We start from the raw sequence: 23,765 nt of genomic DNA on the forward strand, positions 1-23,765 counted from the left end.
GATCAGCGAAATGGTAACAGACGAAGTTCTACGGGTACTCACCATTTAGTAAATGGTTCATAGGAATTATCCAGCACTCTTTTCCATGGTTTAGACCATGTCACCAGTTGTCCAACTTTTGCCCAGAATCTCTCGGGGTGCTTGATGGATTCTTCGTAAACCGATTCATAACAGGGTACTTCCTGAGGGTTTGTTGGACGTAAAACTGAAACACATATTCTTCACTGAATATCAATAAAAGCATATCGACATGCAACATGTAACTTGTGGCAATTTTGATTAAAAATCACATCAAAATAACTATCATTACATATCATGAAGAAGGTTTTCGTGAGAGTGATCGCTCGTCAAAAGGTAAGTCCTCTTTGATACTCCGCTCGCATACATTTATATTTCTGAGGGTTGTGGTTCGTATGCAGCGCGTTATGCAGATACAATTTTTGGTTTGGATGTGGAATTATTTCCAATCTGTAAATTTTGCATATGCAGGCCGAGTCTTTTACAACAATTTTGACTTACGGTCCTGGCGTTACTTCCTTTGTAAATTGTTTCGATTTCTTCAAAATATAATTCAGACAACCCAATAAATTCGAGAGGTAGGTACCCTAACACAATGAAAACTGGTACTTTTTCGTTTTGGAAATTTTTGTATTGCCATAATCCTTCTTTCAAGGCTTATTTCTCCCTAATCAATTATAATTTGTAATATTCTTATAATTCTCAATCCTGGAAGTAACAAAAATATCAGTTGTTGGTCAAAATTCGATTGTTGTATAATTTGGTGTGATCAAATAGCATCTCGATTCATTTGCCATCTCAAACGCGTAGGCTTTGCTTGGTTTCTATGACGGGAAAAATGAATGCTTTGTTGATATCTGTTGAGAACTGTCAGTTCAAATGATGAGAGGACTGATATGCTATTTAGTTATGCAAAATCAAATAGAAATCCTCTTTTGGCAAGCAATATGTATGTTGAGCTATACCCGAATCGTCATATTCCGAACATCCAAATGTTTAGACGATCAGAAAGAAATTTGAGGGACTATGGTGTATTTGACAAAAAGAAAACAAGAAAATGTGTGGTTACTGGAAATGTGAGGAATCAAACAAATGTTATGGGTAAGCAAATATTGCCATGATTACCATTAATTTAGAATTGGCCAGTTACAAAAATTATGATAATGAAGATTGTTCTTTACGAGAAATTGGGATTTCTGTAAAATCCACCAGAACTATTTTGAAAAAGAGCAAATATAAATGCTACAGGTTACGCAAAGTTCATCACCTCAATGAAAGGGATTACGGAAGGAGAATACGATTTGCGAAGTGGTTAAGACGTAGACATAGTGAAGTTGGAAAAATTTGCAAAAATACATGAAATACAATATTTTCAACAGGTCGGCGCTCCTCCCCATAATACAGCAATAGTAAGGTAACATTCAAATGCAGTATTCTTAAGAAAATGAATTGGAAACAAAGGGCTAATTAACTGGCCAGCTCCATCCCCAGATCTTACTTCTATAGATTTTTTGTCTGGGGATACATGAAGGATATTTTTTTCAACACCAAAGACAGATATGGACCATGTCAAACAAAAAATAAGAGATGCATGTATTAGTATTACACCTATTATGGTAGAAAATTGCCATAGCAATTCGAGCATTTAATGTAGATTGACATCTAACTTTGATTTTCCGTATTGGTTTCATTTTTCCCAAAAGTTCATGATAAAATAAATTGTTTTTCTGTTTGATTGTTGTCACTGATGATGGGGGTTATTTCAAATGAAACGCTATAATGATATCAAACATGATATACCCTTGGCTTGTGAATTTATCACTTTATCAATATCTGTAATAAAAAATACAAGCCCGTGTTTTAATAAAAAGTTGATGGCGGCCATGTTGACACGAAACGTTTCATCGAATATTTATTATTACATCGTCATAGTACACTTCGAATAGTGTGTACTATGACGATGTAATAATAAATATTCGATGATGTGGGGGTTGAGCAAACCGGCCCTCGGATGCCTGCTTCCATGTAGCCCCGCTGGATACGGGAATGACAGAATCACGTGTGGTTCTGTTATTCCCTAACTGAATGGCATCCCAACGAAGGCTCAATCCTGAGGCGTGTGTATCTGTGTCGAGAGAATAAATGACACTGAGCATATCAGCTGTATCTACGGAACCTTCGAGATACCGGCCGCCCTCTCGTCGTAGCATCGTCTTGTCACGGCAATGCGGAGCTCTGCTGTGATTGACCTTCTTTCCCTAGCTACTTGTGGGACTTTTATGGACAGAGTAAATTTGAATTTTTTTCTGACGCTGAGTCTACAGAGGAGATGGATGTCGAGCTTATGACTCCAGCTGACCTCCCTGTAAGTTCAGATCAGGAGCGAGAGCTTCTCAACTCTCCAAACCCTGATTCAAAAATTGAACCTGGGAAAATGTTCAGTGGTGCAGCCAGGAAACGACTGAGTCGTCTTCTCAAGAGCGAAGGACCTTATGAAACCGCCTTGCACCAAATTCTTGAGCGGCGTACGCAGACTGTCTCAGGTGGGGAACAAACCCCCCTTGAGCAGGTTAGCAAACGGATGCGCTCAAATGATGATTCACCGAAACCAGATGCAAAAAAGCTCTTCACGGTTGAATCTGAGGCATTGTCACCGATTTCGGTTTGTTGGACCATTCTCAAGTAAGTTGACATTTAGTTTTAACAGGACGTCGCTACGTGCCACACAGCCACATTGGATATTCTTCACGGGCGATTTGAGGGCATGGTCATCTTACGTGGAGGTGATATGAACTGGCCACCGAGATCGTACGATTTGACCCCGTTGGACTTTTTCTCGTGTGGTAAGTCGTAGATAAGACGACTGAGATGGTCTTTTTCACCAGGAAAAGAAGTTTAACGGGCTTAAAACCTCCCGAAATCTTCAAAAGCCAACTAAACTTCTCTGAAGAGGTGAAATACCTTGGTATTATCCTCGACAAGAAGCTAACATGGAACTCTCATCTACAGAGTAGAGCAAAAAGAGCATACGTGTCTTATGAGCAACGTCGGAGGACAGTGGGACGCGCATGGGGTCTTTCACCCCGTGTAGTCGCCTGGATCTACACTGCAATAATAAGACCTATGTTAACGTATGGAGCCATTGCATGGGGACCGTTGCACAAGTAATGGCCATCCAAAAATTATATCATATACAACGACTGGCTTGTTTAAACATCACAGGAGCCATGAGAACAACACCAACCGCGGCAATGGAATTAATTACGGGTCTGACCCCTCTGGACCTGTACGTTAAGGAGATTGCGTTAATGGCCATGGTACGATTGCACACGGCTGGTGTAAACCTAGAAGTAGGAATGGGTCGATTGAGGTTGGGCCTATGGCGGGAAGCGCTTACTGCGCAACCTCTGCTGCAGGCAACAAGTGATGCAATTGAACCCAGGTTTGTGTTTAATAAACCCTACAAAATACAAATTAAGCAGAACACAGAGTCAGATGCTACAAATGCAATACGAATTTATACAGATGGCTCAAAAACCAAAGAAGGCTCAGGATGTGGAGTGTACTCCAGATCACTAAACTTAAGGATTAAGTGGGGAATGGGAAGAAATACCAGCGTGGTCCAAACAGAACTGGCTGGTATCTCAATCGCCACAAAAGAAATAACCAAGAAAAGAATTTCTGGCAAAAACATAACAATCTGCACTGATAGCAGACAAGCACTATTAGCCTTGAACAGATACCGTGTTACTTCAGGGCTAGCACTAGAGTGCCACCAAGATTTAGCCAAAGCCTCGGTAGATAATAACATTATCCTGAGGTGGGTTAAAGGGCACGACAGGAGTAAAGGTAATCGCATTGCCGACTCTTTAGCCAAGGAAGCGGCTGGACTAAGAATTTTAGGACCAAGTGGCACCCACGGCCTGATGACTTCGACAATTGCGGAACTAGTCAAAAGTTACACCCATGCTCAATCTCTAAAGAGATGGGATGAAATCAAAGGATGTAATCTTGCCAGGATCACCTTGGGCGACCCTGGGAAGCTGGCGCCGAAGAAATATCTGGCGATGACCAGGAAAAATCTATGCCTTACAGTAGGATTTCTGACTGGCCACAGTCAGCTAAGGAAACACCTACATAATATGGGGCTAGTGGACACACCTCTATGCAGGATGTGTGAACAGGAAGATGAGACTGTCAGGCATGTCCTGTGCGAGTGCCCGGAGTTATCGTCAATAAGAGAGTGTGTGTTCGGCGAGTCTTGGCCTACACCTGCCGATATGAAGGAGATGTCTCCCAGCGACCTGTCCACCTTCCTGGAAAGGACAGGATGGACGACGACCTAGGAGGACAACTCCTCGGGAGGATGTACAATGGGTCACATGTGGCCTAAGTGCGTGGGCTTACTCTCACCCTCCCTACTCTACAGATACAGATACAGATAAGTCGTAGATGTATATGAATAAGTTACAAACCATAGCGGTTCTCGAAGCCAACATAATACATGCCATCGGTACAATTCTACCTGATTTATGTGCCAGAGTCATGAAAAATGGACGCTTCGGCGGCGCTCCACCCAGACGCACATGATGGCATCAATAGGTATTTCAAATGAAAGAAAAATTTCGATGATATCTCACACACACTCTGTTTTATTCAAGAATAAAGGTGGGAAGCGTTTTATCAACGACCCTACATGAAGATGGAGAAGTAGAAAGCCAAAACCTTTCTTTCCTACAATAATGAACTAGTATGATATTAAACACAGGCGTATTCATTTCTATTTTCCCCAACTACCTCTACAAATTTTCTCCCAAATTGAATATATCCCTTAAACATGTGACGTAATAATGAACGGCCCCCGTACGGCCTTTACCGTTTGAATGGGATATCAATAAAAAACAAAGACCGCCTAGTGCCAATACTTCACATATTGACCATGTACGTCCCTTTCAATATCCATAAGCTTCAAGGATTTCTCTTGTAAAATTAAATTTTTTCGACAGAAGCTTTGTTTCCTGAAAGCAATATCGCGAACCGTTGTCTATATATAAAATACCTCATTCATCCTGCTGTTTACCCTGGATTTTCCGGCTGGCTCCATGCCGTGATATACCAAAGGTTTATTGAGTAACAAAGTTTTCGTTCGGGATCGAAATTTGGGGAATTTTTAAGCCGCGTTAGTGCTTTGCGTTTTTGATGTCCGGTGTTAACTTTTTGAACTGTTCCACTATCAAATTGATTGTGAGAGAAATTGGATGAATCAGGTAACTTGAGATATAGTGTTTCCAGAGACATACCGAATCGACATTATGAACCTCAATGATGAAACCAGCAGATATTAGAGACCAGGTAATATTTTTTCTGCATACATGAAAGAAATGGCCTGTTTCTCGTTTTGAAAATGGTGTACAGCATACATACAATACATCACCGATTATCATTGTACATCTTGCACTTTATTGGGCTCTCAGAGGCAGCTCTGGCATTTCTCAAAAGCTACTTGACAGTGAAAAAACAAAAAGTATGTATAAAAAAAGTATATAAACTATAATAAATAATCACAGTATAAGGAACTTCTTGCTGGTGTACCCCAGGGAACTATTGTAGGGCCGTTATTGTCCACCATATACACTTCAGGTCTCACAAACTCACTTGAAAAATGTTCGGCTCATCTTTATGCTGATGACACCAAAATATATTACAGCTTTCCTATGAAAGACAAAAAAACTGCCTTCTTTCTCATTAATACAGACATTCATAATTTCGGTAAATCTACCACAGATAAATGCCAATAAATCCAATATTACTGTATTCGGACCAAGAACTACGGTGACTCATTTTCCAACATGAACGTCAATATCAATAAAGAACCGCTGGCATTGGTTGATGAAGCTAAAATCCTCGGTATTCTGATAGATACTATCTTAAGATTCTGAAGGTCTATTACAATTCTATTACATATTCTATTTTGAAAACGGTATACAGATGTGTAAGAGTTCTAACACCTTATGTGAAAGCTGTTCTTTATGAGACATTGGTGCTGTCATTGTTCAATTATGGTGATTTCCTTTATGGTCCTTGCTCAATAAGCCACTATCAAAACAAAATTTAAAAGGTACAAAATTCATATTTGAGACTGATTTTTGGAATTCGTAGACGTCAATATGGCCAATTGGAGACATCTACATAGTGCAAATCTGTTTCATAGGATCATCATAAATAAAACACCGTATTATCTACACAGAAAAATTACTTTTAGTTCCGACATCCACAATTTGAATGTGAGGTTCGAAGGTACTTTGACTCCTCCAGCCTTTAGAACAGAAACCTTGAAACGATCGGTCTTATTTCAAATCACCGGAATATATAATGAAATGTCCCAGAAGTTAAAACACGAAAGCATTTTACATTTCAAAAGTCGCCTAAAGTTATAATTACTTAAGAATCAACTGTAGTCAAGTAGTAAGTCCCCAATCATTCTTTATTTTTTAAGCTGCCTCAGTAAACTTCACTTTATTCTATTTTCCGTTACCTTTCATTCTATGAGACACATACACAATCTATGTGTGAAATCATTACAGAGACTTTATGGAGGTTGAGTGGAAGAACAGTTATTTTTGAGACCCGTCTCTACAAAACGTGAACTCCGCCTTTCATTTTCATATATATTGAATTATTGTCAAATATGGAAAATAATCATGGATTAATTCAAATTCATTTGAGCGAATACATGAGTTGGAAGATGTTCCAACCTCGACTTCAATATTCTAAAACAACACTCAGTATTCAGAATTCCATTTTGATTATTCCAAGTTCATAGACATCAAAATTGATACGATCACAGGATATAGAAATATAAAACAATCTCCAAATACCCAAACTTTGCACAGATTGCATATTGAGCATTTTACCTTAGTTCTATGTCCGAATCAAAGTTGCAATGTCAGCGTATAAATCTCCATGAATATTGAGGGAGGTCAAGATCATAAACAGACAGTATTGAGAAATTCATTCAGTATCTATTGATCTTCAGAAAAAGTTCCAGCAATGCAGTACATATCCTTTTTTACGATCCTGCTGGGTGGCAGTATAATGTAAGTTTTTGTTAATTTATTGTATTTTTGATTAACATTTTAGTGTAAGTTTATTCCCCGTTTCGTTACAATAAATATTTAATTGAGTTTTTAAATTTCATTATTTGGATGAATGATGGATGGGTGAAACAGAGAATAAAATCCTCTTGTTAATAAGTCAAGCGAGTACTGAGTTGCGACATTATATTTAGATTGAAATATTATAAAAGTGTCTAATAAGTGGAAATAATAAAGACGTTTATTATTATTATTATAACATATTTACATTTCGGAAAATGCATACAATATATGATTTGAATTTTGAGCATGGCATAGAACGTAACATTATCGTCATAAGAAATATGCATATGCACATTTATATATTGTCAACTGTCAGTTGACACATCAAGACAGTCAAGTGACGTTACAACGTTAAAGTTGATACGTCAAGAAGAGCACTTTTATCAGGCCACTGAAGATGACTGCTGCAGTTGCAGTTGAAACGCTTGGGGATTATAAACAAAGAAGACCACTACAAAAGCCAGAAGCCAATCAAAACTTTGTATAATTCATTAGTCAGTTTTCGATTTTATAACTTTCAAAAGCGGCTAAAATCATGTTGCATATATTGTTCTCAATAATTCCAAAAATTTTCGATTCATTCTGTGGCCATTCGAATGTGTGAAATATGTTCCTTAAAACACGTTATTTCAGTCCGCCTGAAAAGTTGAGGATTGCAAGGACACTCTAAACTTCCGTTTCTTCATTAACTGGTCCCGGCTATTTTTCTGATTTTTTTTCGGTAGGTCGTAGCCAAATGTTAATAATGTTCATTGCCTCTTCCTTCCTATTGGAATTATCCTTGTGTTTTTCAGGGTCTTGAAGTTTGTCGAGTATTATTGTATCTTTGAATGAGATAATGTGAGAGCAGCTGCAGCTGCTGCAGCTGAATTGTCCCAGTCGACAATTTCTCTCGTGTTCAGAGACACGAGTACCTACACGTCTTTTCGTGGTTCCAATGTAGACCGATCCGCAGCTACAAAGAATCCGATATACTCCGGGTGTTGCTGAAGGGTCTCTGAGGTCCTTAGCCGACCTTAGACTTTCTATGATGGTTTTTGTTGAGAGCCTGAGGGTTTTCCTAAAAAATGCCTTTAAAGGTAATGGGTATAGCGAAGAAGAATTCGAGCGGATACAACACAGGAGAGAGAACGCTAAAGTAACCCTAGCTTGGGTAGTCAAGGGAAAAACTTTCCTTTCCCATGTTGAATATGTTAGAGACTGGATTGGGAGAAACTTAAAAAAACACGATCGAAAAACTCAAGATTACTATACAAGGATATTTAGAGAGGCAATAGAAATTTGAAAACAAAGGGACAATTTCGCTAGAGAAGAAGAGGCAATGAACATCAATAGAATTTGGCTACCTTAATAGTACACAAACAAGGTCAGGTAATCCAATTAGAAGAAACCAAACCACGTCCACCATTAATAATATAAAACCAGAGTCAAATATCATCATCGTAGTTTTTGCGTTGGGAACAACGGAAACAACAACTCGTGTTTTTTGAAATGAACCTCAACCCAATCAATTGATGACATATATTTCAGTGATAATTGGTGAAATATACCATTTTCCATAATTTTCAAGGCAGCTATGTGAAAATGAACGATATTATCAGTTCACCGAAGTTTTTTTTGAAAAAAAAAAATCGACTGTTTCAAAATGACCATAACGTATGATCATCATTATTAAATAATTGAAATCGGAAATTAAAAAATACTGGATAACATTTTCTTGCATTCAAATCACATTACTACATAGACAGGAATATAACTAGCGAATTTTTCACAACTGTTGAGATTTCTACATCGAAAAAATGTATTCAGTTGCCTGAAATATTCGAAAAAAATTAAATATCCCAAAAGGTACATGAAAGATATCAGAATTGAAAAATGATGTTGAAAATGGCAAATTTACACTATGAAATAACAGAGCCCTTGCGAGTTTCTGGCATTACCGATAATGGAGGTGAGTTGACAATATTTCAAATCATTACGAATTATTTCAAAATTTCCAGATCTCAAATCGCTATTCTTTTCAAAACAAATCCAACCTGTCCTCATCAAGACTCACCCTGTATGCATTTTTTGTTTCGTTATTCCGATGTAGTGTATTACTTATTTTACCGACAGATTTTCTCAAATTTACTCGTTATATAAATGCGTCTCTACCAACTTCAGCCATGCCGAAACTGTTGATGAAACTTTATTTTTGAATATTTCTTTTCACTCTCATATTTTATGCTACCTCACATCAAAGTAAAAGTCTGGATAATATTAATTATTGGAAGAAATGTAGTGAGAGACCTTGTGGGTCAAGTGACATTTGACTATACCCATGTTTCAAAGTTTGCTAACTCCTTTTATCAAAATTTGTACATGAAGAGTAATCATCAATATCGTGGAAATACCTCTTCTTTTTCTGTCCTGACGCATTCTTCTGGAAGATTGCATTTTTCGAATTTGAAAATTTTACTTCACTGATAACACAAAACCGACTTTTCAATAGTTGAACCTAACTGTCCGGCTCATCAGAACAAAAGTCTTGTGTGAAAATATTATTTACATACAATCATTTATGCTGATTTGGTGAATTTATATCGTAAGTTCACGGGCAATGTCAGTACGAGTAATGTGTGCAATGGACTTGAAAATTAAGATATCTTTCAATGTTTGATGAAAATACACTGTGAGTGATTCAATTTCGAAGGTCACTTCATGATTCCCTATGACTTTCCCAACATTTTGATAATTCCTATCGAGAGGACTATTCGCATTGTGGTGGATACGTTTCTGTCCATTGGTTCATTGAATGATAGACTAACATTCGTACGCCGAGGAAACGCAAGATCTGCCGAAAACATCGCAGCTGTCTGTGAGAGTCTGCAGGGGAATCCGATTTAGTCGATTTCGCGTCGCACACAAGAACTTGGTCTTTCTTAGACCACTGGCCCTAATTTTCATCGACAAAATCATCGTCAGCGATGAACGTGAACAAACGAAATTGTCGAATCTGGGCCATATGAGATCCAAGAGCCTCCAATGCATCCCGAAAGAGTCACTGCTTGGTGTGGATTTGGGGCTGGCGGCGTCATCGGTCCATATTTCTTTGAGAACGACGTTGGCCAGACCATCACTGTCAACGGCGAGCACTATGCGACGATGTTTACCAACTTGTGTTTGCTTGAATTGGATGATCTGGATACCAACGACATGTTGCTTTAACAAAGTGAGCGATAACGCCCTCTTGTGGGCGCTTTAGGCCTATAGGGGGTCAGTAAAGGGCACAGAGAAGATTGGGGGGCGTTGAAGCGGTTCAGGGAGGCGATGGCTAATTTAAAAATGTGTTTTTGCTTCAACACAAACTTTACCGTTCCTTTACGCTAAACACGCGTTTCCTCGTGTAACGCCATCTAGGGGACTAGACAGTAACTATTTCCTATCCGATAGTTGTCAAACTGTACAATAGATGGCGGTAAATTTCAATGTGAAGGCATAAGTTTCTAGTCTCCAATCTCGAAAGTACTAGGTCCGCCCGCTGCCTCATATAAAAGCGCCCGCGCCATCCAGCCAGTAAAGTCATTTGACGATATCACGAAAACAAGTGTGGTGGTGAATACTGTGAGTAGTGTCATTAGCAAGTTTATAATACTCGATTCTTCACTTCGGCATTTCTGAAGACAAAATTATGTCAGAAGCAAAAAAGAAGAAACGGCAGTAGCGCGGAGTATATAAAATATGGATTTATTGAAAATCCCACAAATCCATCTTCGTCTATGTACCTTTTTTGTCAAAAAACATTTTTGAATGAAGCGATGAAACCCCCAAGGCTACAAAATCAGCTTTGCGTTGCTAATGATGAAGATTTCAACCGATTGTTATTTCGAACAGAAGTGCGTTGGTTATCAAGAGGTACCTGTCTGACTCGATTTCACAATCTATTCGACTCTGTAATAGAGTTTTTGGAAAACAAAGACAAAGAATTGCACGACAACCTCATCACTTCAAAGAATGATATTGCGTACTTGACAGACCTGTATACATTATTCAATGATGTCAATCTCCAACTTCAAGGTGACGACTTGAATTTGATTAAAACAAAAAGGGTCATTGCTGCTTTCGTAGCCAAATTGCTCTTATACAAGAATAATAATGGCAGTCGTGAGTTTCGCAATTTCCCTAATATGTCAGCAGTATTCTTCAACAACGACGACTTGCTTGTTTACTGCCAACATTTGGAGAACCCCCACAGCGATTTCGCGGAACGATTCCAGAACATTTTAAAATTGGAAATACCGGACTGGGTGTTGAATCCTTTTTCAAATGTCTACACAGCAGGATCACCCCAGCTGGAAAAATAACTCATAGAGCTGATAACGGACGAGAAAATAACAATAAAATTCCAAAATGGATACCAAGAATTTTGGCTACAAAAGCCAATCCCGCAATTGTATCCTGGATTGTGGTCCATCGTTCAACGATTTTTGATAGCATTCCCATCATCGTATTTGTATGAACGTGGATTTAGTGCTGTGGCACTAAGAAGAGGAATCGGTTGCAGATTACCGAACGCGGTGACTTACGGCTGTTTTTGAGTAAATTCGAACCTGATATTAACAAACTTGTTAAAAATCATCAAATTCATCCTTCACATTAGACTAGTTTTAAAATTCAAATTGAAATGTTTGTTTCAATAACACGAATAAAAGTTTTCCTAATATTCCCAAATGGTGTTTTACATTACCCTCATCAGAAAGTCTTATTTTCACATGAGACACATGATTTAATTATTAAAATAATGATTGCGATTGTGATTCTTAAGATGTAGTAAAGTAAATAGATTTGGGGGGGGGTGCTAGAAAATAATTGATTCTCGAAGTGGGCGGTAGACAAAATAAGTTTGAGAACCTCTGCACTTTAACAGGACGGCTCAACGTGCCACGCAGCTCATGCCACATGGGATATTCTGCACGGAGGTGATATAAACTGGCCACCAAGATCGTACGATTTGATTCCGTTAAACTAATTCGTTTGGGGTTTTCTTGAGTCGTAGGTGAATGCGATTTATGCGTCTGTCATGGAAAATTGGACGTTTCGGATTCGCTCCACTGAGAGAAGCCTTGGTGGACATTTGAATAATGTTATACTCCACACATAATGGCTTCAATATGTCTTTCGAACGAATACAAAATTACAATGAAATCTCAAACACGCTTTGTTTTATTAAAATTTGAAGCTAGGAAGCGCTTAATAAAAGACCGTATAGATAAATTAATTAGGAAACGAACATTAAAGGAGAAACTTCGTAAATCTTCAATATTTCAAAAAGTTTATTGTCTCTCCGTAAGAATCAAGGTACACTAACTAATTAGTGTTAGGTAACCATGAAGACAATGTGTTGGAAAATAAAAAGTCGAGAGAATATGGAATACGCTGTGAGGAAAGACATAAAAAATATATCGGTCAGACTTAACGAGCCATTGAAACTCGTTTCAAAAAACACGAAACACATATCTGATTTCGAAGACAAACAAAACTAGGGTTGCTCAACACGCTCCGGAGAACGGCCACAGAATAAATGAAACGTCTCTGACACTAGACTTTTGGATGCTTTTGAAAGTCAGGAAATAGCAAAGTGAAGTATTAGAACTATTAACAGTGGCAAAAGTCCCATTCTGAACAACCCATTGTACTCTTTTTTACGAATCACTCTATTAAAGTTCGCGGAAAATCTCACGAGAAAATTTTCCGCAAATTTCTATCCGAAATCATTGATGTTTATCGGAAAGTAAAAGAGTAACATGTTGGATATGAAAAGAGGTCAGTTTTTGTGTGGAAGTTTTCTTTATCTGGTGAAAACGCTTACTTGGTTGGTGAAAGGCGCGTCAAGAAGAGTAATGCATTTCTGGTGATTGGAAAAAGTGCTCGTTCTGGTTTTATATTACGTTAGAGGTTTCAATATTACCTTTTATAGCAGGAAGACTACTGGAGAAATACATCCAAGAACAAGCATCGAAAAACTTTAATTTTGAGGACAACTGAATAAATTAGGGCTGTATTATTATGAAGATCTCAGCGTTATGTTTCATGCGAGTACAGGAAATAAAATTGTTATACTGGGTGCCATGAAAAGAGGCAATGAGCTCACGAGTTTGTAATGTTTTTTTTTTTGCGAATGGAAAGAAATGCACAAGTGAGACGCCAGCCAAGCAACTGAAAAACCCGTTGTTTTTGTTTATTCACATATAGAAAATATCGTTCTTCACCCCTATTTATAATAACTCATGTAGTACTACTCTTTGATGGAGAATCAAAAGATTGGAAATGGGCTTATTCGAAATAATAATTGGCAAATTTTGTAAAGTATATTCATCAAATCAATACGGTCGATTTTTTTTATTCACAATAGAAATGATTGGACAATAATTTCAGGATCAAATTCAATAGCAAAATCAACAATTTTGTTCAACTCAAACGATTTGTTTGAATGATGAGTACGCTAAAATCCTCAATTTATGATGCAAATTTCAGCAACAAGAAGATGGAGAAAAATAAAAACACGTACCTCCCTTAATCTGTCCTTCATTTTCATCACTACACGCATTTTTCATCTCAGTGTATTTGGAAAACCCGAACTGATGAAAACTTCGAATACTTGATTCTATTCAGAATGAATGGACTAAGTAACATTCTGATTTACATACAATAGTTGATACATCACGAACGTTTTTTGTAGAAAGTGTCCCAAATAATTTTGAAAATCATCAAACGACTGGTGGTCTATTACCACTACTCTATTACAGGCTACTGGAATATGGTAAGTTTTCATTTTTTTTATTCCAGTTGATTCCACCAAAAGCGGTACATATCAGAAATACGAGACGGACTTTGGCTGATCATCGTTATGAGGTTCAACTCAGTACACCTCGAACTCCACTGGGAAATAACTCTTTCATTTGGAGAATTGCGTTTATGTGGAATAAACATTTTTCCAAATGAATTTGGTCTCCAGCGATTCAAATCCAACGTGGATCGTTATTTTAGCACAGGCACCGCTCTTAGAGTGCCATAAGGATTTTCTTGAGTACTCTATCGGCCTCCTGTGAGACTCCCCATACTATGATTCCATATGTCATTACTGACTGAAGGTGTGCAAAATATATCATCATCCATACAGATTTTTCGACGGTCTTCCTGAGTTGGTACAGGAGTTGGTACACTTTGGAGCTGGTTTTTTGCACACTTCATTTATATGGGTAGTCTATGTACAGCGTTCATCCACATGCAACACAAGGTACTTCGTTGAAGGTGCTTGAGTGATAGATCTGCCGTTAGATTTTAGCAACAAGCTGTGGTCGAGTTTATTATTTGAGTAACTAAATCTTATGAACGTTGTCTTCTCCATGTTTAAAACTAATCCATTTGAAGAGAACCATTCTTCAGATATCAATATTAATTGATGGAAAAGTATTTTTTTGATGAGACACCTTAAATATTCCGGCATATTTCAATATAGCTTGAAATTACCTTTCCAAAAATGTAGCACAGTTGATGTTTTACTAGAGTCATCTTTGAAATACAGAGCTTTCATGTTTTTTATGTAGACTTTGAAACGCATCCTTTAATTATAATCACCCAATAATCACCCTTTAATCACATCCTATCAATCTGTCTTTTCAATCTGGAGAGTTCCCCTCGTCCCTAAGACGTCCCCCTCCATAAGGATGGACCTACTGATGATCCTTCCAATTTCAGGCCTATAGCACTTATTCCTGCTCTTGCAAAAATCATAGAAAAACTGGACAAAATAAGAATGTTATCGTTTTGTAATGCCAATAACATTGTTACTCCTCACCAATTCGGATTCCAAGAAAATAAGGGTAGTTTATTCCCAACGAATCGTTGGCTGCAATTTTCTGCGACCTATCGAAAGCATTCGACTGAGTCAACCACGAGATACTTCTGAATAAATTGCAGAGGTATGGTTTCCGAGGCATCACCCTTCAGTGGTTCCACTCATACTTATCGGGACGCAAACAAATAGTCAAAACATCTAAATACTCTGCTGAACAGTCTGTGTACTTTTCAAAGTCTACATGAAAAAAACAAAAGCTCTGTATTTCAAAGATGACTCTAGCAAAACATCAAGTGTGCTACACTTTTGGAAGGGTAACTTCAAGCTGTATTGAAATGTGCAAGAATATATAAGACGTCTCATTAAAAAAAAGTTTTCCATCAATAACTATTAACATCTCATTTGGAAAAATTAGTTTTTCACACCGTTGATTCTACGTATAAAGGTGCTTTGGAAATTTTGACATAGGAACAAGAACTTTTTGACAGAAAAAATATTACGGCTACTTTTTGAAAATGCACATTTTCGACAAACATGCTGTAACATCTATCTAGTTTGGAAACAGGAGTTTCCTTTCAAAAGTGTTCAATTTGGCCCACTCTGTACAAGGAATCTGGTTCACCCCGGGTGTTGCTGAAGGTTCTCTGAGGTCGTTAGGCTGACCTCAGACTTTCTCTGATGGTTTCTTTGGCCTTAATATTAGTTTCACGTTGAACAACATATATCATCAATCTACCAAAAGAAGAATCATTAATACTCTAGTGGATCGTTCTTTCAGCTCTATAATACGAAGGAAGGTCTTTAGAAGGAACTAGACATCACCAAAAAGATCTTCAGCGAAATGGTTTCTCCAAAGTGATACTGGAACCGACTTTGGCTAGAAGACAGCAATAGCCTCGCAAGGAAGTGAAGCCGTACCAACTAGTGCTTGTATTTTCCTACATCAGAAGATTGGAGGAGAGGATAAAAACAATTGGGACCAAGTACACCATTAGAACCTGCTTCAGATCTGGTAACACCATTCGTAGCAGCCTCACGAAAACTAGACCATCAAACGCGGACTACAATTCCAAGAATTGCATATACCGGATACCCTATGAGTGCGGGACGAGTATATCCTATATTGGTGAAACAAAGAGGCCATTGCAAGTTCGCATTACCGAGCCACAAGTAAAACATACAGCGAGGAATAGCAGAGCATTTTTGGACTCATCAACTTTACCCGAAGTGGTCCCAGCTGAGAGCATCCACAGGGAGGAACATTGGTTTGAGAGGAAGTTCAAAGAAGCTGCATATATGTTGTCCAACGACGCATTCAGCCAAGCTAGCATGGAGATATGCAACATGTAGAAACCTGTAATCAAGCAGAAATCGGTAAACTCCTGCCAAATGCTCAACTCCCGCTGAACTGGTGAAGCGAAGAGAGGAAACATGGGATAGGTGGAAGCGCTTGAATAACACAGGTCTGCAAAAAAAAACTAAAAAAAAATTTTTTGATTTCGTTAACTGATCTGTATGTAGTTTTATGCGCTGATTTCAAAAATGACATTTGTTTTTATCTATCACGTAAGGTTTGCCTACAAAATAAGGATTGAATAATTGAAAAAGTATAAAGAAACGAGGAATTGTGGATTTATTTTTATTATTTCATTATATAGTAAAAGCAGAAAAAACAATGCCATAAAGCTAAACTAAGCATAATAGTGATACACAAGTGTTTGCAAAGAGATTATAAGTCTTTGTAAAAACGTTTTCTTTTTCCGTCAAAGCTTCTTTTGGTACTTTTTCGGCTGTGTTCTAGTGAATTTTTCCTTCTTAACATCCAACAGTAGTTTGCCATCATGTTAACATTTCACCGGTATCTGCGTTCCATTTCTTTTATGTCTTGATGGAACCGTTCTCCTTGTTTCTCACTTACAGCCCCTTGATTTTTGGGAAAGTACTTCAGATTTGAGGGAAGAAAATGGACTCTGACACTCATGTTGCAGCCCAACATTTTGTAGTTTTGTATCAATTTAGCAACCAAAGTTTTGTAGTTTGGGTCTTTTTTGTTTCCAAGAAAGCCTGTTATAACAAATTTAAATGAATTCCAGACATTTTTTTCTTTCATTTCCATTTTAGTGACAGAGGTTTCATCTTTTAAAAGTTTTCTTATGTCAGGCCCAACGAAGACCAGGAAACTTTTCAGAAAGACACTTGAGACAATCTCCTTCTTTGTCTAATGCTTTCTCAATCTGTTTCATTAGCCCCAATTTGATATAGAGTGGTGGAAGTAAGATTTTTTAAGATCCACTAAACTTTGTTTTTTAACATTTTTAACTCCAGGAATAAGACCCTTTCTTATTGGCCACACCTGCTTGACACAGTGTTGTTTCCTGTCACGGCTACCCTATTCACATAGGAAATATGGAAACTTAGTGTAACCACTTTGTTGACCTAGTAACATTGAAATAACTCTCAAGTCTCCACAAATGGTCCACTTATGATCAGAGTAGCTGAGCTTATTAAGAACAAATTCAAGACTTTCGTAGCATTCTTTCAAATGGACTGAGTTTCCAATAGGCACAGAAGCATTGGTTTCCATTGTGAAGAAGTACAGCTTTCAAACTTCTTTTTGATGAGTCGATGAAAAGTCTCCATTTCTCTGGTTCATACGTTATGTTGAACATTTCCATGACGCCGGGTACATTATTGCAAAAAACTAGGTCAACCTCTTGTGTAAAAAAAGGGACAAATTCCCTTTCTTCAAATCGGTACCATGAAAATGAAACACCGGAGGCTAACATATGCCTTTCTTTAAGTCTAAGTCAGAAACATCGAACCCATACCTAACCTAAAAACCCATTTAATAAGAATATTTCAGGTGAAATTTGTGACTTATCTGTATGTGATAGAATTTTTTTACTATTTTTCCGTAATCTGTACACAAAATACTGTTAAAATCACTAGTTAAATATCCTACAATTTTTTTATCGCAGACCTGTGTAACCTATGAATAGTCATCAAACTGCACTCTACCAAAAAAGTTTTGAATATCAGGGATGCAAACTGTACAACAAACAGGAATTGTACATATCTTCAAGACAAAAGTTGAGCTACTGTTATTCTCAAAAAACTGCTACACTGTTTAGGAGTTTCAGCCGTAAATTTATTTTCCATGTATGTAAAGTGTACGTTTCATTTCATACACACCTATTTTTCATTTATATACAGCTAGAATCAGTTACTTTTATTATTTTTTATATTATTTGTGATTATTTTTTGTGACGTGAATGTAATGGTCCTATACACATCCAGAGATATATTTATTCTCTCTTATAATTTTATATGTATTATATATTTTTTTTATATTGTTTCTCTATTACCACTTGACATTATTGGCTTATTTTCTCTTTTTATTTGCATTATCACACTGCTGACGTGCAAAATAATTTGTGAAAATGAAGAAATTATTATTATTGTTACTATTATTATTGTTACTATAATTAAATGTAAAAATAAACTTCTCTGTCAGCAAAGCGAATTGTCGTTATTATATCTTCATAAAAAAATAGTGATTAGCAGAATTATCAACTTGAATCCAATACATTTTCAGTCTAACAAGGCGTAAATAAATACTCACAGCTTCTCTCGAAGAATGATGATCCATTTCGTTGATATAACATAGGTATTTCAATTTTATTTTCGGGTGAACCCAAAAGTCACATTCACATATCTAATATCAGTGACACTGAAACGGATTCCTCTACAATTTATATCCCCAGTACTTCTACAAGGTCATAAGTACTTGAATAAATTATGGAGGTTGATTCTAATCATCATTAAAATCATTAAAACAAAATAATAAAAACCCTGTTTTTTCTGGTTCATCAAGCTGTGGAATCTAATTTACTTTCCACCGGTATACATAAAAGAAAATGTCGAGAATGTGCAACAAAATTTGTGTGACGTTATTGATGTTCAAGTGTTCGAGAAGTGCTATGAAAAAAATTGAATTATAGGATTCATTGATCATAGAATTCAATTTGACACTTCTGAACCAGAGTTCGATTGACTGAAAAAATCTATCATAAATCTCCGAATGATTATTTTACTGAACTTTAAATGGTGGTCAAAGTGCAGATGATTTTATTAACGACGCGATGATTGGAAACATGAACACAATCGTTTGTTTGAAGGTGATTGACAATGTTTCATGATGAATTTCACTAGTTCAGACTTCCATTGTCTACTATATAAAATGATTTGAAATTCCTGAAACAACTAAAAAAGAAGAATCAAAAATGAATAGCTGAAAATGAGAATTATATTAACCAAAATAAACCTGAAACGGAATAATAGTGAAATGAAATACAAGTAAAAATAGAACAATTGAACAAATAAAAATAAAGAAAAGAAAAAAGAAAATGAAAATAAAAAGTGGAGAGATTCCAAGTCACGTTAGTTCATGACGTTTCGATTGTTAGTATCTACAATCGTCTTCGGTTGATGACTGGACTGATTCCTCCGAGAGATGACTATAGGTCGTTCGAGTACTTTCACTTATCCCCGCTTCCATTTTTCCGCTTCACTGGTTCCGTGGGAGATGACCGTTTTGGCGGGAGTTGGCCATTTTTCGCTTGATGATGGGTTTCCGTATGTTGCGTATTTCTACGCTAGCTTGCCTGAATACGTTGTTGGACAACATGTATGCGGCTTCCTTGAATTTTCTCCTAAGCCAATGTTCCTCTCTGTGCAAGATCTCAGCTTGGGACCACTCGATGTTGTGTTGATGGGTCCAAACATGGTCTGCTATTCCTGATTTGCTGGTTTCCCCTCGCTGTGTGTGTTTCTTGTGTTCGGCAATGCGAACATTCAATGGCCTCTTAGTTTCACCAATATAGGATTTTCCGCACAATTTATGGAAATTGGTATGACACTCACGACACAGTTAAGAAAAGGCGAACTGATGGTTCGAGAATGTGTACGCCTAACATGCCTGCAAACAAAGGATCGCGACTAATCATTGTGCATTGCGGGGGAAGTAAAGGATGGGTTTCGAATTCTTTGAAATTATGTGGAAAAAACTTGAGGACTGCAATGTTGACTATCATAAGAACATGGAAGCGAATATTTTCGAGGAATGGTTTCAAAACACATTGATCCCAAATTTGTATGCGAATAGTGTGATAGTTCTTGACAACGCTTCCTATCTTTCGCGACAGCTCATCAAAATACCGAATAAAAACTCGAGGAAAGATGAAACACAAAGTTTTTTAATGGATAACAATTTGTATTTTGAAGATTACTATACCAAAAATCAACTACTTGAAGTTTTACAGACCAAAAACATTTGAAAAAGTGTATGCCCTTGAGAGTATTGCTGAAAAGTATGGATACACCATACTATTTTAGTGTTTTGAATCCCATCGAGTTGATTTGGGGAAAATTGAAACAAAGCATCACGCGTAAAAATAATTTTCCAGCTATCTCGTTCAACTTCATTTTTCGGTACTTCCCGGACGGTTGCCGAAAAAGTGATTTTGTCTTCATTGTTGATATTTTCAATTGTTTCTGACGCTATATTGATCGAAAAAGGGATTTTCTGAAATGAATTATTTTTGGTATATGAATTGCAGAATAATTCTTATACTCATTATTACATTACATGATACTTATTTAATACAATATTATTTGTGGATGATGTATTGTGGACAATCTTGTCGGACCTCGAAGAAAATGGCCAAACTGTACATCTGAAAAGTAAAGTATCATAATTCAATATGCATCATTTATTGCAACTGGAACAGTGTATTGTTGCTGCACACACTCCAACTAGAATTAATTAGAGAATTGAATTGTATCTCATAATGAAAAATAATGAACATTATTTGCATTTCGAATAATATTCAATTACAGTTGCCAACCGCTTTTTTCCTAAATGTCACTAGTATATAACCATAAAATGTTACCAGAAAACGAATCCATTACTAAATTGAGTTTTTTACCGAAAAAATTTCGATTATCAAACTGAATTGTGTCAAAAAAGGTGAAAAAATATGTGAAGGCAATGTTCCATATTTTTTTATGGTACTTTATCGAATGCCTTTTCTAGGTCTAGGTCTATTATCTTTCTCTTAAAGATGATCACTTGGTGATTGAAACACATGTCGAGGTGTTAAAAATAACGGTTCAGTGTTGAGATTAAGCCTCACTAGTGACTTCTTAGCAGCTACTAGCAATCGTATCCTATCAAGGCAGTGCTGTTTGGTGGTCAGCAGCACGCCTTGGCTTAAAGTGTGATGGATACGTCGTAGATTGGCGGCTATTCGCCGCACTGCGGGCGTGAAAGGCCTATTAAATAAATAAAATAAATAAAATATTTATTAATCCTTTCAACTATTGTTAACAATAGATAGGATAAGTCAAAAACAGTTTCATTAAGTTTTAATTGACAAACAGGACGAAACAAGCACAATGATGACTAACATAGACTATGTAAAATACACTTCGATATCATCTCAAAATTGAAAAGTATAATTCAAATTCCTCAACAGTATAGAAACATTCTCTGATAAGGAGTTCCCTAAGTCTATACTTAAAAACCGCCGGGGATCCCGCGTATTTAATTTCGTTCGGAAGACAGTTAAAAAAAACGGCAGCCTGCATTGATGGGAGATTTTTTGTAATAGGAGTGTTTGGGCTTGTTCAATTTGATATCATTTTTATTTCTGGTGTTGTAAGAATGTGAATCACTATTAATGGGAAATGAATGTTTGTTATTGAAAATATATGTTAATAGTTTCATTAAATAAATTGATGTAACCGTGAGGATCCGTTTAGTTTTGAAAACCTGTCTGCATGATTGGCGACTACTAATGTTAAAGATAAGCCTTATGATTATTTTCTGAGCAACAAAAATTCTTGTTATGTCTGATGCCTGATCCCATACTATAATATTGTAGGAAATTGTGGAATACACAAATGCATAGTACACCTGTAATAATGAATCTGTGTTCAAAATATTTCTTAGTGTTGCCAAAATATAAAAGCTTTTGTTGATTTTTTTACATACTATTTGTATTTGATCCTCCCATGTTAGGTTACAATCTATGAGCGTTCCTAAGAATTTAGATGAAGTGGAGGTTTCAACACTTCTAATTTCACCTTCGAAGGTGAAATTAGAAGGTATTCCATGTTTTGTGTGAAACTCAATTATTACTGTCTTACTTTGATTCATTATTACTGTATTCTGCATACAGTAATCCGCAAAATCTTTCAAAACTGAGTCAGTTTTTTGCTGTAGTCTTTGGCGATTAGTGTCTACCGTCCTTTATGTTATGAGGCAAGTCATTGACATAGGTAAGGAAGATCAAGGGACCCATGACACTTCCCTGCGGTGTTCCAAGATCTAAATCGTATTCCTTTGATTTGGTTTCACCGATTCTCACGATGATCTTCCGATCTTCAAGAAAGGACGTTATCCAGTCGTTCACTGGGCCACGTAGGCCACGTAGGTTGTTGATTTTTTTGGAGACGAAATTACGATTAACTGTGTCGAATGCCCGCGTTAGGTCAAACGATATGACAACTACATACTCATTTCTGTCCATCAGATCATTAATGTGTTGGACAAGTTCTGTTATGGCTATTTCGGTAGATAGGCCAGGGCGGAAACAATGCTGGCAATCAGTAAGTATTTTAAGCTTTGTGAAGAAATCTGTAATTCTTTTGCAAATGATTTTTTTAATGATTTTGGAGAATATGCTCAGGAGAGCAATTGAGCGGTAGTTCTCTATGTTGCTCGTATCACCTTTTTTGAATATGAGAATGATGGCAGCCGATTTCAGAACACTAGGAAAAGTGCCTGAATTCACTGATAGGTTTATAATGTCAGCAAGGTATTGTGATATAATACAAGCACACTTTTTTATTATATCAACCGGGATTTCATCTAATCCAGTGGATTTTTTATTAGGTAAGTTAGCGATAACTTCTTCAACTTCCCCTTTAGTGGCCGATATGAATACAAGAGAATTACTTATGCTGTTGGAGGTTGTGCACAACTTCGATATATTATTTCCGAAATGGCCGCCCTGTAATCCATCACACATTGGATACGAGACGCGTGTTGTCTCGCTGACGTGATCTTAGCCTCCATCTTGTGTACACGCCGTTCAATCTTCCGAACCGCAAGGCCTGGATTTTGTCCTTCCGATTCGGAAAGCGATTGAATGACGTTTATTATCATTATTATTATTTTTTTTTCACCGTAGTGTGCGCTGGTCAGGCCCTATCCCCCGAAGCCCCGATACATTCGGGAGGGCGCGCCAGCATTATCAACCAATGACCACTTCCCTCACCGTGGAGTAAGTGATCATTGGGTCCGAGAATCATGTGCTCTGAGCAAGCGCAGTGAGCTAAGAATGACAGCCTTCTGCATCTGTGCGGCTAAGATTTCTGCCTTAGTGCGGCAAGCCGGTATAATCTTAAGATTCGAGAGTATAGAGGACATCATTTCACCAAGGACTCCAATAATCAGAACAACCATCTTGACAGAGTGATCTGGATAGAGTCTGCAGAGTTCGGAGAGAAAATTTCGATATTTTATCCGTTTTTCCTCCTCTTTTCTGACGATATTCGTCTCGCCAGGAGCTGAAAACTCCACGACAAATATCGTTTTCCTCTGGTGGTCGAGAAACACCACATCAGGCTTATCAGCTTGTATGAGCCTGAGGGTGGGGAACGAATAGTTCCAATAAATTCGGCACTTC

General features: G+C 37.2%; 1 protein-coding gene across 3 annotated transcripts in view; it reads right to left on the reverse strand.

Annotated features, from left to right (window-relative positions):
- LOC111506001 (acyl-CoA synthetase short-chain family member 3, mitochondrial) overlaps window positions 1-18,739 on the reverse strand; it is a 62,959-nt gene extending 44,220 nt beyond the window's left edge. The window contains exons 1-2 of one of the 3 annotated variants that reach the window (XM_074176886.1): window positions 18,635-18,739; window positions 43-205 (exon numbers count right to left, since the gene is read on the reverse strand). In XM_074176886.1, the coding sequence (XP_074032987.1) occupies window positions 43-205; window positions 18,635-18,677 (206 nt within the window). In that variant the 5' untranslated portion in view covers window positions 18,678-18,739. Of the gene's footprint in view, window positions 1-42; window positions 206-9,568; window positions 9,723-13,722; window positions 13,855-18,634 lie in introns of those variants that run through there. The other 2 variants (XM_074176884.1, XM_074176885.1) reach the window with 2 other exon arrangements.
- Window positions 18,740-23,765: the final 5,026 nt, after the last annotated feature.

The sequence above is a fragment of the Leptinotarsa decemlineata genome, unplaced genomic scaffold (assembly GCF_025532065.1).
Source record: "Leptinotarsa decemlineata unplaced genomic scaffold, Ldec_3_MD MMD2_tig00002082_RagTag_RagTag, whole genome shotgun sequence".
NCBI classification, from domain to species: Eukaryota; Metazoa; Arthropoda; class Insecta; order Coleoptera; family Chrysomelidae; genus Leptinotarsa; species Leptinotarsa decemlineata.